General features: G+C 49.5%; 1 protein-coding gene across 1 annotated transcript; it reads left to right on the top strand.

Annotated features, from left to right (window-relative positions):
- The first annotated feature begins 2,704 nt into the window (after window positions 1-2,704).
- Window positions 2,705-15,707, top strand: dact1 (dishevelled-binding antagonist of beta-catenin 1). The gene is made up of 4 exons (XM_085342575.1): window positions 2,705-3,056; window positions 7,073-7,193; window positions 7,894-8,007; window positions 11,516-15,707. Exons 1-4 carry the CDS (start codon window positions 2,823-2,825, stop codon window positions 13,522-13,524), a joined length of 2,478 nt encoding a protein of 825 aa, XP_085198701.1. The 5' UTR covers window positions 2,705-2,822; the 3' UTR covers window positions 13,525-15,707.
- The last annotated feature ends 549 nt before the right edge of the window (window positions 15,708-16,256 follow it).

The raw sequence follows: 16,256 nt of genomic DNA, 5'->3' as shown, positions 1-16,256 counted from the left end.
TCCGGGAACCATCACCAGGTAACACATGCAGGGTCGTCAGGGCAACGCATCACTTCCTGCTCCCCCATCAGCAGCTGGTCCCGTCCCTTTAAACCTTCAGGCTGAACCTGAAGGAGCACCGTTCTGCTGCCTTTTTGTGTTCCCGTACCCGGCTCAGCGGCATCTTTGAGCCTGCCGGCTCGCCTGATTGGTCGACAGGTGACAAGCCGATTAGTTTTTTCTAACAGGACGTTTTGTCCCGAGCTGCAGCAGAGAGCAGGCTCCAGGTTTTTAGGAGGATTTCTGGGTCTCAGACTCAGCAGATTACTTATTCCTCATGAAAAGGCCCGACGCCAGGAACAAAGGCTTCTCAGCGCAGCGTTGTTAGACCTCTGATTGGTCAAGTGTAGCATGTCCTACCACAGGTCAACTTCACCTTCACGCTCAGCTCGCTCCACCACGACAAACCGGTACGCCGTCCACATCATCCACCCATCATCATTACCTGTGAGAGGAACACCTCACACGCCATCATAGCCCCGCCCAGTCTGAGATAAAGGCCACGTTCTGGCACTGTGAGGTTTCCAAGACACTCTCCTTGCCTCGCTACACTTTGATGATTTGTTTTATGTTGTCTGATCTCTGATCAGCTTCACGAGGTCTCGGCCTGTCAGACAGTGAGTGACTGCCGACCGTGGTCAGCAGGGGGCGCTGTGCTGTGAGCGCCTCCTTAACGTGTTAATGAAGCATGACCTCATTAGCTGACTGAGAGTGTTGTGACCCAAAAACCACACAAAGGACCTCTCACTGTCTGTTCAGCTGTTTGCAGGAGAACAATAAAGATTAGTCAAAGTAATGACGCGTACAAACACGATTTCAGCTCTCAGCCACGCCCCCCGCCTCTGCAGATGAACTGGTAGAAAAATAAAAGCTTCTAATAAAAAGTTTGGTTTTGGTAGAACTTGTTTGTTGTTTGCAGTTATTTCCTTTTTTAGTGACAATAAATTCTAATGTAACATAAAAAATAGAAACTAAATGTTTCCATTTTGTGGTTTATTAAAACCACGAAGCGGTTCTAATAACATCGCATAGCTGACGGCTTTAGGACCTGCGGGAAACCGTCAGAGAACAGACCGGCCTGAGTTGCAGCGCATCATGCCAACGATAATTAACATGATCAGGCAGGAAGTGCCCTGACTCCGCCCTCCAAAATAAAACCCCATGCTCGGTCCGATGTTAAAATAAAAGCCTTGACAGTGGTTCAGTATTTTTGCTGCTCTCGTCTGCAGTCATTCGACTCCAGTCATAAGTTAAAAACTCGTTTCTGCTGCAAACAGCTGAGCAGAGATCAGGACAGCAGACACAAACGTAAATGATAATAAATTCATATTTCAGCATGCTCACTATCCACTGGGACGGTTTCTCTTTTATATGCTTCATTTCCTGAAAAGGATCGAATGTGTTTGTAGTTTTAATGAACTTTATGACTGATATTATTGATCATCTGTCCTGATGCTCATGTTGATGATTGTGTTTGTTCATATTTACTGTGACGATTGGGCCTTGTTTCTCTACAGAGGGTTGTGCGGTCAGCTGAGCGCACCATCCGCTCAGAGCTCCCTGACATGCACTCAATCTACAGCAGGCGGTGCTGGACCAAGGCCAGGAAGATCGTGAAGGACCTCAGCCATCCCAACAATGGACTGTTCTCTCTGTTGAGGTCAGGAAAGCAATTCCGCTCCCTGAAGACCAACACAGAGAGACTGAGGAGGAGCTTCTTCCCGCAGGCGATACGGTCTCTCAATCACACCACCACACAGTACTGACCCACACATATAGTTCTTACACACACACTGGACATTGTTTTCACTTCATCACTTAAATCACTTTAAGCATATTTGCACTGCACAAGACATAATGTGGATTGCACAACACTGGTCACTACATTCTTCATTTCCGGTTAATACTTGTACAGCTGCTGTTATTGTGTATATATTTATTTATATTTAGATTTCTTCATACATTCTTATATAGTTCTATATTGTGTATTTTGTTGTACAGTTATTTTATTTTCAACTTTAATTTATATATTTTATCTTATTCTTTCCCAGTTAAATTTACCCTTCATTCTAATTTGTGTTGTACAGTTATTTCATTTTTAACCTTAATTTATATTTTATTCCTTCCTAGTTAAATTTACCCTTTTTAATTTTTCATATTTATTTCCTATCTTATTCATAGCCTTTTCCTTTTTTGTTTTCTTTAGGTCACGAGCAGTTGTCCAAGCATTTCACTACATATCGTACTGTGTATGACTGTGTACGTGACAAATAAAATTTGAATTTCTTCAAAAATCAAGTCTCAAAACACATTTTCAAAATCTACATGAAAGCTTGAATCGTGTTCTTGGTTCACAGCGTGCGTATCCTTTAGGGGTATGGAATGAGCTCTTCTGCAGTATAAAAAGTGAAACTGAGGTATTTTTATTTTGAAGGAGAGGAAAGGAAGCGCGCGTTTGTCTGCTGGGCTTGTCTGTACACAGGGGGCGGGGTTTAGCGGTAGAGAGTGCAGCGGAGGTTCAGTGTGTTCGGAGCTTCGGTGGCGCCAGCAGCTCCCAGCTCTGCCCGCATCTCTGCGCCTTCTCTCGGGTTCTGTGCGTGCGGCGGCTCCGGGGAGGCTCGGAGCTCCCTGCGGACCGCTCGAGGACACCCCGCAGCGTATTGCGGACGGCACCGGCGGAGACCTGAGGGCCCGGTTCGCGCTCCGGGGCTTTCAGGTGAGGTCCAGGTGGGCTCGGCAGGTGTGTCTCCGCGGGATGCTCCCGCCCTGAGCTCTGTTGGGAGATGCTGCCGTCCGGGACCTCCAGGCGGGACAAAGCGGCGGTCCGAGAGCGGTTGGAGGCCTCCGTGTCCGGGCTCGGGGAGCTGGAGCTCCTGCGGAGGCGGCAAGAGGTGCTGGTCCGGGCCGCGCTGGAGCTCCGGGAGCCGCGAGAGGAGGAGCGGCAACGGCGAGAGGCTCAGCTGAGCTCGGAGGAGAAACTGCTGGAGGGGAACATCCTGCTGCTCCGGAAACAGCTGGTAGGTCCTCACCTGTGTCTGTCTATGACCTCTGACCTCTGTGAGCCTGGGTCAGGGTGCAGGGAGTGGTCAGCCTGACGGTCACGTGCAGAGCTGCAGGTAGTCAGCTGATCATCTCCCATGACATGTGAGCAAAAACCATTTAATATTTACACTTCTCCATATTTTACATGAAAAACACTAAAAATGTGTTTGTGAAAGAAAAGAATGTCGTTCATTAATAATTAAAAGTATACGTTTATATTAAAATGAGTAAAACAAACTTATTTTATCATTATGCATCATTATGTTATCATAAAGAAATAACTTTATGTTGTTATTTACATCAATAAATATTCAAAATCAATTATTTCTTTCTGGTGAATTTGAACCTGCTGGGCGGGTTTCAGAAAATCGAGTTATTAAATTTAAATTTTAGGTTAAAATCAGCGAAAACACAGAATTGATCGATCGATCGGTAACAGCAGAGACGAGGAGGCGGAACCTCACAGTGGGTGTGCAGCAGACAGAGATGAGATGAGGACTGAGCACAGAGCCCTGAGGAACTCCTCAGGCTGACCTGAGATCAGCTCACCTGTGGCAGGTATGCTAGAGCAGTGGTTCCCATGGCGATAATTTATCAGAGGAAGAGGAACAGGCTTCTGATTTTTCCCGAAGATTTTCTATGAGGCCTCAAAGCTGCTGATCCATCAGATTGGAAAATCACCTGTTGTCAGGCCACGCCTCCTACATCAGTTGTGGGACAGTCACACCTCTGTGGCTGAATGTCTCCTGCTCTGTTGTCGGACTTGAGAACATCTGCGTACCTGCACAAACCTGGACTTCCTGTTTGAGTTGGCGTCACCTGAAATGAGCGACTGAGTTCAGAAACATATCAGGAAGGTGTTCACTGAGGGCGGAGCTGGAAGTGAAGGTGTGAGGCACATCTAAATCGGCTGTTTTGTCGCTCAAACTTCGGCATCACGTGGACGGCTGCAACCAATCATGTGCCTCATTCCCACAATCCAGAGCTTCACTGACCCAAACACAGGCGCACGAACACAGCTTCAGGCTGACGTGAAGCTAAAACCAAAAAGGTCAAAGGTCAGAGACCAAGGAAGCTTCAAGTTGGGAAGAAGAAAAACAGGAAGTGATGTCACACCGAGGTTGATGTCAGGCTGAAGCTGAAGATGTGGAAACGCTGGAACGGGCCCGGCCTTCACTTGGATCTCCACTGAGAGCACTTCCTGTCAGTTGACCGTCAGCTGTTGTCCCCGTGCTGCGTTCAGGTGCCGCTCCTCACACGCCGGCGTGTCAGTAAGAGCTTTGAAGTGTGGGCGTGAAGTCAAACAGGATGGAGGCGCACAGAGGGGAGGAAGAGTCTCCTCGTCTTCATCTGCTCGGTCAAGGCGCATTCAGGTGCACGTTGGGAAGCCTGGACATGCGGGCGCTGTGTTCTTGTCCAGGATCTGACCTCAGATCTGCTCCCGGCTCACATGTCTGAGCTGGTCGAGCATTTGTTTGCTGTCTGTCCTGCAGCTGAAGCTCTTCCTCGCAGTCTGGATCGCATTAGTGACCCCCCACCTCCCACCACATTCAGCCCTGCCCCTCCCCTTACGAACAAATGGAGATTCCTGCGAGCGGCTGGAAACTCTGCAGCTCGACTTTCAGCTGAGACACAAACCAGGTGGCTGACTCATTCTCTAAAATCAGACTCAGAACGGACTGAGTGCGCTCAGAACGCTCTGTGTCTCACAGCTATTCTGGTCCGACCCGTAATGTCCACAAACTCTGAACCGAGTGGCTGCTCTGACCTCTGACCTACTGTGTACTGTCCTGTGTGCAGTAGTATTGTGTGTACTGTGTGTACTGTGTGCAGTAGCACTGTGTGTACTGTACTGTAGTATGTACTGCTGTGACGTCAGGCTGGGCGCCATGTTGCTGTTTGGAGGTTTCTGATTGGCCCGTGGCTCATGCCGCTCGCTGTCGGCTTGTGCAGACCGTCGGCCGCAGTGCCGCTCGAGCTTCTTCACTGAAACCAGCCGATCGCTGCACAGGTGTCGAAACAGAGTAATCTGATTACAGTAACCTGTAACTTTATAGGGACATCAGTGTCGTTAAACATGGTGTTTTTGTTCTTTTTGGAACAGCTGATTGATTTGTGACATCAGCTCTGTTTTTACGATCAGACCGACGCTGGCGCCTGATTGGCTGCTCTGTGGTGGGCTGCAGAGCGTTTGAACGCAGCAGGGAGGAGCTTCCAGGCTTGAAACGGAGCTCGTGCTGCTGCACATTAAAGCGCTGAGGACCGACGCAGTCATGAGGTCAGCTCTTCGCTCTTTATTGGAACAGCATGATGGTGAAGAGGCAGGCTTTTATTTTGAAGGCTCACAGAGGTCCTTTAAACGTTTCTTAGGGTGAATTCGTAAAGCTGAATGAGCAGACATACAGCAAGCTACGAGTAGAAACAGTGTTACCTGGGCGAACAGGTGGGCTGTCCCGATTCGTTTGTGTTTTTGTGTCTTTTCGGGCATTAACTGGGCCACTGAAGCCACTCTGAGCTAAAATCTGTGTTTTTTGAATGGTGTCAGGTAGATAGTGAATTTAAACCTTTAAGTCCTCTATGTGTGTTTTATAGTTGGAGCATGCTCAGTGCTGCAGGACGGCTGCGTGTGTGTGTGAGGTAGTGTTTAGCCTCAGCATCGATCTGACCGAAGCCGCTCCGTCCCGATTGGTTTAAAATATCACCACGTGGAGACTGAAGCCAGCAGGCAGCTGATAGAGAAAACAGCTGGATGGGTTACACACACACACACACACACACACACACACACACACACACACACACACACACACACACACACACACACACACAACAGAGTAACACACACACACACATGATCCTTTATTATTGATCGACTATTGATGATGTATTGGTGGCAGCAGCTGTGTGTGTGTTGCAGTTCAGTTGCAGGAATGCAGCACATGACCCGCAGCAGCGCCGCATAGCCCGTATGTTTTCCATTGTAGCGGGGGAGGGGCTGCTTCAGCCTGTGTGTGTGTGTGTTTGTGTGTGTGTGTGTCAGTTTGTTACCTTCGGTCTCTGTTTATAGCGACATGTTTTGTCACGACTTCCTGTTTGTCCTTAAAGCCTTTCAGGACGTTTCGATGTGAAAAATGTTTGAGGTGATTTTGGATGTTAGAGTCAGCTGGTACTTCCTGTGAAGTCGACGCTGATTTGTCTGAAGTCTGAGCTGCTTCCTGTTCTTCCATCAATAATCAGTAATCAATAATCTTACGGTCTGAGGCCCGGTGGTCTGTCCTATGACCATCCAGGATCTTTGGTGTCTCTGTGACCTCTGACCTTCAGTGTCTGGTCTCACACTGATAAGAGTCTCTGGTTTTCTTCTGTTTGTGCTCAAAGCTTTTATTTTTATAAGCAGGACCAATCAGGGGCAGCGTTACTGCTCTGAGTCTGAGGTCTTCACATCAGCTCCGCCTCCCTTGCGTGCTCCTGAAGTTTGATCTTTCAGCTGATCTCAGGTGTGTTCTCTCTGGGATGAGTGCTCCTGTTCTTCTTCTGCTGTTCGGAGCAGAGACGAAACAGGAAACAGCGGACCCCACGGCGATGAAGAGGAAACCCTCAGATGGAGGGTCTTTTTTTGACAGTTAAAACAAAACAAGAAAAAAGTTCGAGCCTGAAAATAAAAACCTGAGAATAAAGAGAAAATTTTTTTTTTAGAAATACGTGAAAAGAGAAAAGTTGAGTTTGACTTTTGCTGCACACGTGATGACAAAAACACAAAAGTCCAGATTTAAAAGTTCAGAAACCTCAAAGATAAAAACCATAAAAATGTTTTTAAAATGAAGAAAAATACTTTTGACTGATTTTAATACAAAGGTCAAAGGTCGTCTGTGAATAACATAAATCAAAAGTCCAGATTGTCACCTTTTATTCTCTGTTAGTCATTCAGACTGTGGTTGTTGTTGTGTGTTGTTGTCACGGCGGTGTGCGATCTCAGCTGTTTGTGTGTCAGAACTGTCTGAGGAGGCGGGACGCCGGCCTCATTGCTCAGCTGCAGGAGCTCGACCGACAAATCAGTGACCTGCGATTGGACACCGGGACGTCACATGAGCCCGACAGCCGACCGAGCTCAGGTACGCCGTGTGTGTGTCTGTGTGCGTGTGTGTCTGTGTGTGTGTGTGCGTCTGCATCTGTATGTGTGCGTCTGCGTGTGTGTGTGTCTGTGCGTGTGTGTGTGTGTGCGTCTGCGTGTGTGTGCGTGTGCGTGTCTGTGTGTCTGTGTGTGTGTGCGTCTGTGTGTGTGTGTGTGTGCGTGTGTGTGTGTGTGCGTCTGTGTGTGTGTGCGTGTGTGTGTGTGTGTGTGCGCGTCTGTGTGTGTGTGTGTGTGTGTGTGTGCGCGCGTGTGTGTGTCTGCGTCTGTGTGTGTGTGCGTCTGTGTGTGTGTGTGTGTGTGTGCGTGTGTGTGCGTCTGTGTGTGTGTGCGTGTGTGTGTGTGCGCGTCTGTGTGTGTCTGTGTCTGTGTGTGTGCGCGTCTGTGTGTGTGTGTGTGTGTGTGCGCGCGTGTGTGTCTGCGTCTGTGTGTGTGTGTCTGCGTCTCTGTGTCTGTGTGTGTGTGCGCGTCTGTGTGTGTGTGTGTGTGTGTGCACGCTGAGACTGGTGGAGGTTAAACTGATTAAACAGGAAGTGAGATGATTTTTCAGATTCAGAAGTTTTGAGCTGAGCAGAAAAAGTTTCAAAATAAAAAATGTCAGATTGAAAGTGAGGTCTTTAACTGTTGCCATGACGATAGATGTAAATTTGAGCTTTGTTAATCCCGCCTCCTTCCTCCCTCAGGTTTCTACGACCTCAGCGACGCCGTGTCCGGCTCGCTCTCCAACTCGTCTAACTCGGTCTTCAGCGAATGTTTCTGCTCGACGGCCGACGCCGACGGACGCCTGCCGTCCACAGGTACCCGTGCCCTCTAGGCGGAAACGCCACTCTGTTCATAGACTGTATGTAAAAGATGGTGGAAGTTGCCGTGACCTCGCACAGACCCGTGCTGATGAAAACCGTCCGATCAAAATCTGCTGTGCCACTTCCTGCCGCGGACCCTAAAACGTTCGTTCAAGGCAACAAGCGTGGCGTCCAGATGTGCGCTGCTGCAGCTGCTGCAGCTGTTTGCCAAACAGCTGATTGTTGTGAGGTCACACACAGCCCCTCCTCACCTCTGCTCTTTGATGTCACATGACTCAACTATCCATTTGGTCACTTTGATGTATAAACACACACACAGTGACTTGACACCGCCCCCCCCCCCCCCCCACACACACACACACACACAAACACACACACAGAGGAGGACTTGGACTTTCAGAATAAAAGCTCTCAGATTACTGGGTGGACGTGTTAGATTCCTGATGATGGCAGCTGGTTTAGAAGCGGCTGGCTGTGGAGCTGTGGAGGACCAGCTCGGTCCTCGGTTACAGCAGGCCTGCAGCCTCCTCGCGCTCATCAAGATGTCCTCGAGATGCATGTCTCTAAGGATGTGTTGGGTCACAGCTGGGGATGTTTGGAGGCTGGACTGTGATTGTTGAGGCTGAAAGATGCAGACCTCGTGGAGCACTTTAACTAACATCAGTTTAAAGTCTCGCTGCTCAGCGTGAGCAAAGCCTGCAGATCCCACAGGACGCTGAAAAAGCGCCCCAAAGCCAGTCTGTCTGCATTAAAATGAGCCACTCTGTGACCTTTGACCTCCAGCGGGAGTCTGCCGGCTTCCTCTGGCAGCACAGAGAAGATTCCTTTAAACAAACCTCGAGCGCTGCAGGCTTCCTGAGGCACTGCTCATACTTGGCACTAACACATCATCAGATAAGCGGCGTGAACACGCCCACGCATTTCTGTCTCTGTGCGACCGATCTGCAGCAACAAGTACTCCACGACCAGCCCGAACGCACCGCCAGACGCTGCAGCGTCACCTTCTATGGTCATGTTCAGGCACCGCGGGCCGTCTGCACGTCCGCTTCACGCTCTCTTTCATTCCTGCCTCTCTGATTATTTGTGTCCACGAAGCCCCCGAGTGCCGGCGTGAGACCCAACCCCGCTGCAGAGCGCGGCGCATCACAGCGAGAAAGACATCAGCGACGCTTCATTAACGTTATCGGCTGCAGCTGACCGACGCCTGCCAGAGCGCCGCCACACTTTAATGCTCCGCCCATCACAGTGGAGTAACAACCTGTGTGTGTGTGTTTTCTGTGTGTGTGTTGTTTGGGTCGCTGTGGAAGCTGTGTGTGTGTGTGCTTTTTCTGTGTGTGTGTGTGTGTGCTTTTTCTGTGTGTGTGTGTGTGTGCTTTTTCTGTGTGTGTGTGTGTGTGTGTGTTTTCTGTGTGTGTTTTCTGTGTGTGTTTTCTGTGTGTGTGTGTTTTCTGTGTGTGTGTGTGTGTTTTCTGTGTGTGTGTGTGTGTTTTCTGTGTGTGTGTGTGTGTTTTCTGTGTGTGTGTGTGTGTGTGTGTGTGTGTGTGTGTGTGTGTGTGTGTGTGTGTGTTTTCTGTGTGTGTGTGTTTTCTGTGTGTGTGTGTGTGTGTTTTCTGTGTGTGTGTGTGTGTGTGTGTTTTCTGTGTGTGTGTGTGTGTGTGTGTGTGTGTGTGTGTGTGTGTGTGTGTGTTTTCTGTGTGTGTGTGTGTGTGTGTGTGTGTTTTCTGTGTGTGTGTGTGTGTGTTTTCTGTGTGTGTGTGTGTGTGTGTGTTTTCTGTGTGTGTGTGTGTGTGTGTGTGTTTTCTGTGTGTGTGTGTGTGTGTGTGTGTGTGTGTGTGTGTGTGTGTGTGTGTTTTCTGTGTGTGTGTGTGTGTGTGTGTGTGTGTGTGTGTGTGTGTGTGTGTGTGTGTGTGTGTGTTTTCTGTGTGTGTGTGTGTGTGTGTGTGTGTGTGTGTGTGTGTGTGTGTGTGTGTTTTCTGTGTGTGTGTGTGTGTGTTTGTTTTCTGTGTGTGTGTGTGTGTGTGTGTGTGTGTGTGTGTTTTCTGTGTGTGTGTGTGTGTGTGTGTTTTCTGTGTGTGTGTGTGTGTGTGTGTGTGTGTGTGTGTGTGTGTGTGTGTGTGTGTGTGTGTGTGTTTTCTGTGTGTGTGTGTGTGTTTTCTGTGTGTGTGTGTGTGTTTTCTGTGTGTGTGTGTGTGTGTGTGTTTTCTGTGTGTGTGTGTTGTGTGTGTGTTTTCTGTGTGTGTGTGTTTTCTGTGTGTGTGTGTGTGTGTTTTCTGTGTGTGTGTGTGTGTTTTCTGTGTGTGTGTGTGTTTTCTGTGTGTGTGTGTGTTTTCTGTGTGTGTGTGTGTGTGTGTGTGTGTGTGTTTTCTGTGTGTGTGTGTGTGTGTGTTTTCTGTGTGTGTGTGTGTGTGTTTGTTTGTTTTCTGTGTGTGTGTGTGTGTGTGTGTGTGTGTGTTTTCTGTGTGTGTGTGTGTGTGTTTTCTGTGTGTGTGTTCTGTGTGTGTGTGTGTGTGTTTTCTGTGTGTGTGTGTGTGTGTGTGTTTTCTGTGTGTTTTCTGTGTGTGTGTGTGTGTGTTTTCTGTGTGTGTGTGTGTGTGTGTGTTTTCTGTGTGTTTTCTGTGTGTGTGTGTGTGTTTTCTGTGTGTGTGTGTGTGTTTTCTGTGTGTGTGTGTGTGTGTGTGTTTTCTGTGTGTGTGTGTGTGTGTGTGTTTTCTGTGTGTGTGTGTGTGTTTTCTGTGTGTGTGTGTGTGTGTGTGTTTTCTGTGTGTGTGTGTGTGTGTGTGTGTGTGTGTGTGTGTTTTCTGTGTCTGTGTGTGTGTGTTTTCTGTGTGTGTGTGTGTGTGTGTGTGTGTGTGTGTGTGTGTGTGTGTGTTTTCTGTGTGTGTGTTTTCTGTGTGTGTGTGTGTGTGTGTTTTCTGTGTGTGTGTGTGTGTGTGTGTGTGTGTGTGTGTGTGTGTGTGGATGCCTCGTAGCTCCGCCATCCTTCCTGTGGGAGCTCAGAGCTGCTGTGAAGCCGATCGAGCCGCTGGTCGTGTTTGTGTCTGATGTGCGAGCGTGGGCGTTCTCGTTGGCCCCGCGAGGTCGGCGGAGCTTCGGCTTTGTTCTCAGACTTCAGCTGCTGAATAAACGGCGTTTTCGGCCGTGAGGCGGCCCATGCGGTTACGCTGTGTTCAGTCTGATTTCCACTGCAGGGAGAGCAGTGGGTGTGGAGGGTTAGCGTTTCACAGCACACTGTCTCCACTGAAAGAATGTTCCACTTACTAATGCCCGAGCTTCCACAGCGACCCAAACAGCCGAGCATTTCGTCAGAGCAGCGCTGCCTGGAAACGGCCCGCTCTCCCTGAACTTCCTGTCAGCTGTTAGCAAACACAGCGGCGTTAAAATAAGCTCACCGTGTTTACGTTTGAAGCTGTGAGGGGAGGGCACACGCTCACCATCACACGCGCTCGCCATGTAAACGAACACCCCCGACTGCTCGCTAATGTCGCCTTCTTTCTGTCTGCAGATGAGCTGGCCAGCTGTTTGGAGTGTGACGTCCTGGTTGGAGGGCTTTGTGATGAGTCATCGTCTTCTGGCACGGTCCGCCGCTCGCTCTCGGCTCCAAACCCGCCCACTGTGGATGCAGCCTCGTCCTTTCTTTCCACTGAGCCTCAGTCTAAATACCACTGTGACCTGGTGGCCCGAAACGGCAACGATGTTTATCGCTACCCGAGTCCTCTGCACGCCGTGGTGGTCCAAAGCCCCGCCTTTCTGCAGATGTTGGGTTTCGGAGGTCCCGGCAGAGATGAGGCAGACACCTCAGCTCTTCCCCCCTCTGTTTCAGCCCCCCATGTATCTCAGAGCTACTCCTGGCCGGCCTCCTCCTCACAGACTCCTTCCCATAAGCGACTGGACAGCTACATCTACAGTCTGCTCCAGAGGAAGGCCCAGCCAATCAGGACCAGCAAACCCAGGACCAGCATCAGCACCGACCCCTCAAAGAGCATCCTCAGGCAGGCTAGTCTGTGTGTGAGGCAGGTGTCCGGCCCTGGCTCTGGTTTTGGGACTCTGAGTGCATCCGAATTTAAAGCCTTGTGGACGGCTAGAGGAACATCGGCAGAGGGAGCTGGGACCTCGTCTCCACAGAGGCAGTGGTCTGTGGACGGGAAACTGGAGGAGCAGGAGACCCAGAGCGTACTGAAGGATGGCGGCTTTGAGGCGACGCACGATGGCTTCAGGAGGGGCAGCGGCGAGTCCGGCTCTCCTCTTCGGTACGACGTACAGAGCAGCTGCACTGCCAACAACCATGACAGCAGCACCAACAGTCTGAGAAAGAAGAGCAAAGCAGATCTTCCTCACGCCACGCTGTCTGCCAAAACTCTCCCTAAAAACTTCAGGGACCTGGGCAGTCCCAAAGCTAACCCCGCCCCCAATGAGGTCAAACCGCCATGTTGCCCCCCGGACCAGGAGATGTTCCTGAAATCTGCTCCAGTCATGAAAACACAGTCGAGTACTCCCAGGAATAGTCCAGGAACAGGAAGGTCAGCACTGGAGCTCACCAGTGTGGGGTCCTCCTCCCAGAGTCAGGACGAAGCAGCCGCCGAAGGAGGAAGCTGTCACACTGTTACCAACAGGTATGTCCCCGCCCACCAGCACAGACTTCGCAAGGGCGGCTTCAAGAATGTGAAGGTGAGGAGCTCATCGATGAAGACGAGTCATGTCTCTGAGCACAGCGAGCCTCCACCAGAGAGAAGACAGGACAAACTCCGCCACAGGTCCCGCCTCCTGGAAGATGGAGGCTCCGCCCACGTTAAAGTCTCCAAGAGATTTGCTTCCTCAAGAATAAAGCGCCTACCTGCATCCATCCCAGAAGGCAGAGTGCTGGACAGACAGCCCCCATCGGCACTACACGGCGCACGACCGAGCATATCCAAGCACCATCACCATGGAAACCATCACTGCTGCAGTGGTAACCACCACCATCACCACGGACGCAACCAGGTCGTGGTCGTGGCCAAACCAAAGTACAAAAGGAACGATTACCGGCGGTTACGAGCCATGATGGAAGTCCCGTACGACGAGGCGTTTAGACGTGCTCAGCGGCGTCAGAGAAAGGAGCTGCTGAACAGCAGCGTGTACCCGCCCGCCGGAGCGCGGCTGACCAGCCCGTACTCATACACAGCAGGAAGTGACTCCGAGTACTCAGCTGAGTGCGCCTCACTCTTTCACTCCACCATCGTGGACACCAGTGAAGACGAGAGGTCGAACTACACCACAAACTGCTTTGGAGACAGCGAGTCCAGTGAGGAGGAGTGCGTGGAGGAGAGCACCAACACCAGCGATACGGAGGAGAGTGGTGGGGGAGGCATGGGCAGGGGGCGGGGCCAGCTGGGGGGAGCTGGGGTCAGGGCGACGGGGCAGGAAATTATGTCAGCTCAGGCAAAGGCTTTTGTTAAGATTAAGGCATCTCACAACCTGAAGAAGAAGATCCTGCGATTCAGGTCGGGCTCGCTGAAGCTCATGACCACCGTGTAACCTCCCAGACTGGACCGTAGCCACACCTGCCTTACCCACGTGCCTCAGGTGGGCCTGACCCAAACCCAGTTTACCCAGCCCAGACCCGACTCTTTCCAACACTAACCCGGTGGACAGACGCAGGGTGGCGGCACAGTTTGGTTCACCTGGTTTATCTGTTGATTCCCTACAAATAAACCGTTCTGATTGGATCTTTTGTAATTAAAGTACATTTTAGGCAAACACAGTCGAGCTCAGCTCGGTGACCTAGTAAATGTGTTTCTTCCCCTGCTTGTGGTCTTCACTGTCATTTTTAAATGCGACAAACCAGGCCACCTGATTGGAAACCACACCACCTGCTTACTGGTCCCACTCTTCAGAAATCTAGGGAAGCAACCTGAAGGTCAACACTGAGTGATTCACCTGGACTCTGGGTACAATAGTTCAGGACATCAAAGAAATTAACATCGGTTAAAGTAGGAAATGTATAAACAAGCATAATTTTCTTAAACTTAAAAAAGCATCTTTGAATTTCATCCTTTCACTGTTCTTACAATCCAAAAATCTAAAAACGCTTTGATTGTAAAAGTTTTCTATTTCCAACTTCCCTCAAACGCAGCATGAGATGCTTTGTTTCTGTAATGACGTGAAGGTGTGGTTTGGGTCCAGCCAATCACTTTACTGTCCTTACTTTGGTCCAACACGTGACTCGGCTGAACCCGGAACCGCACTGCTTCAAACGCGTTGAAGGCCGCCTTCGCCACCACCGTCTGGCTTCCCCGATTGGTTCCTCGGTCTGTGCCAAGCAGTGGACCTGAGTCGTGATAGATTCACTGACAACAGCGTCACTCACTGATTAAACCAGAAATAATTTAGAGCAAATGTGTGGAAACATCCGGTGGCGGCGGTTCGGTCGGACAACATATTTGTCAGAAGCAACCTGGACTCGAGCCTTGTGTCCTCTGATCTGTTCTAGAAGTGGAACTTTAGTCTGGTTCCTCAGAGTTTCTCCAACGTTCCACCAAAAGTCCAAGAACTTGAAGGGACTGATTGTCCAGGGTCTGTCCGGGCAGTCAGAGTTCCTCCGGTTTGTTATGTGTGTCAGGACAAAATAATGAGGAACACAGTGACATTTTTGGGGTTCTCTGACTTCGAGGCGTGGACTGTCAGCAGGTTCCTCCTGTAGCTTCACGCTGGACCTTTTTGCCTTTTTAAAAAATTGATTGTAATGCAGGAAATTAGTCTAGAACTTTCTGCCGTCAGACTTCTGGACTTTTTGGCTCTTTGAGCTTAATTTGGACCCTGGTTCCCGCGGTGGTTCCAGCCGTGGTTTCCACGGTGGTTCCTGCCGTGGTTCTTCGTCACTGCGGCTCTGTTGGACTCCTTTAAAACCTGGTGTGAGGTTTGAGGAGGTTCTCACCACAGTAACCTTTTTATTTCCTGCACTTTGAGATGAGCTGTCAGCGGACAGGGCGGCGGCGTAACGCTGGTGTTCTGTTGTTTGTATGTAGCCTTGGTTTGTATTTATTATCACGTGACCTTTGCTGTTGCGCAGCACGCCAAATGCCTGTAAATGCTTCTCTCTTTTTCAGGTCCTGAGATGTTTTTGATGAAATCTATTTAAAGCCTAATATATTTGCTTGGTGCATTGAGAAAAGCCGACATGGTACTGACAGGTTCTGATCTGGGCTTTTATGACTTTATACTCGAGTCTAACTTTTTAACACAAATGTTTCTACTGCATCTGTTTTTTATACTAACAGTTACACAGCAGCGTGTTTACCGAGCTCAGCTGGAAGCAGGAAATGTTTAAGGATGTAGACACAGAAATGGAAACTCTGTGGTTTTCTCCCGTTTTTATCCTGTAATCAAACTCTGACACGAGTATCAGTGTGTGAGGTCTGTGGACGTCGGTTGAATGTCAGTTTTCAGCTCTGCTTGTGGACGTGTTTGTGCTAAACGTGTCCTGCAGGGATGTTTCACGCACTCTCCTCCGTCGTCTCATCTGATTCTGCGATGACGGAACGAAGAGGATTCAAATAAGATATTCGAGAGGTTTCAGTTTCCAGTCCTCTCTTCTCATTGGTCGGGGCCACAGTTTACATGTTCAGGATATAAATAGCTCCTCAGCTTTTAAAAGCCATATAAAGCTCATTAAAGCTGCCATGTGCTGTTCTGCCTTTGTGTTGAGCTATTTGTTTTTTCCTGCACCACCTCCACTCTGTAAATGTTCACATATGCAGCTGGAGACGACTGTTACTGATTTGTGTATAAAACCTGTGTATGGCAACAATGGTGCTTTACCTTCTATGCTTCATTAAATGTGGACTTTCAGCGCCCGTGTCCTGACTCTGTGTTGCCTCTGACCCGTGAGGGCTTTGTCCCAGCTGTAAGCTCCTGTTTGCTGCTCAGCCTGATCACAAGTGTTTTAAGCTGCGTCACACTTCTGACCTTTGCATCGAACCTTTTTATCGGCACATTTTTCACCGTTCGGCCTGCGGATCGCTGAACCGGACAGACAACACAGCTTTCTACATCTAGCAACAAATCACAACAACAGTCGCTCTGAGGTGCTTTATGAGGCAAAGATGACACAATCAGATGACTCAGGTCCAGATGAGCTAAAGCAGGGGCGTCAAACTCAAGGCACACTTTAGGTCGCGGGCCAAACAAGATAAACATTTATTGAACACTAAAACAATGTTTTTTTAAAACATAAATGTGAATAAAAACAGACAGGAATATTATTCCAG

This window comes from Diplotaxodon limnothrissa, linkage group LG19, assembly GCF_057381915.1.
Source record: "Diplotaxodon limnothrissa isolate DT_005_m linkage group LG19, D_limnothrissa_male_GT1.1, whole genome shotgun sequence".
Lineage (NCBI taxonomy): Eukaryota > Metazoa > Chordata > Actinopteri > Cichliformes > Cichlidae > Diplotaxodon > Diplotaxodon limnothrissa.
Note: the sequence above shows the minus strand (reverse complement) of the source record. Positions and strands in the feature narration are given on the sequence as shown.

Bases quoted from the DNA above. Each gene is read 5' to 3' on its own strand.
- dact1 (XM_085342575.1), top strand. From the start codon at position 2,823: ATGCTGCCGTCCGGGACCTCCAGGCGGGACAAAGCGGCGGTCCGAGAG. The intron at 7,194-7,893 runs GTACGCCGTGTG...TTCCTCCCTCAG, and splicing joins CGACAGCCGACCGAGCTCAG to GTTTCTACGACCTCAGCGAC. The intron at 8,008-11,515 runs GTACCCGTGCCC...TTCTGTCTGCAG, and splicing joins CGGACGCCTGCCGTCCACAG to ATGAGCTGGCCAGCTGTTTG.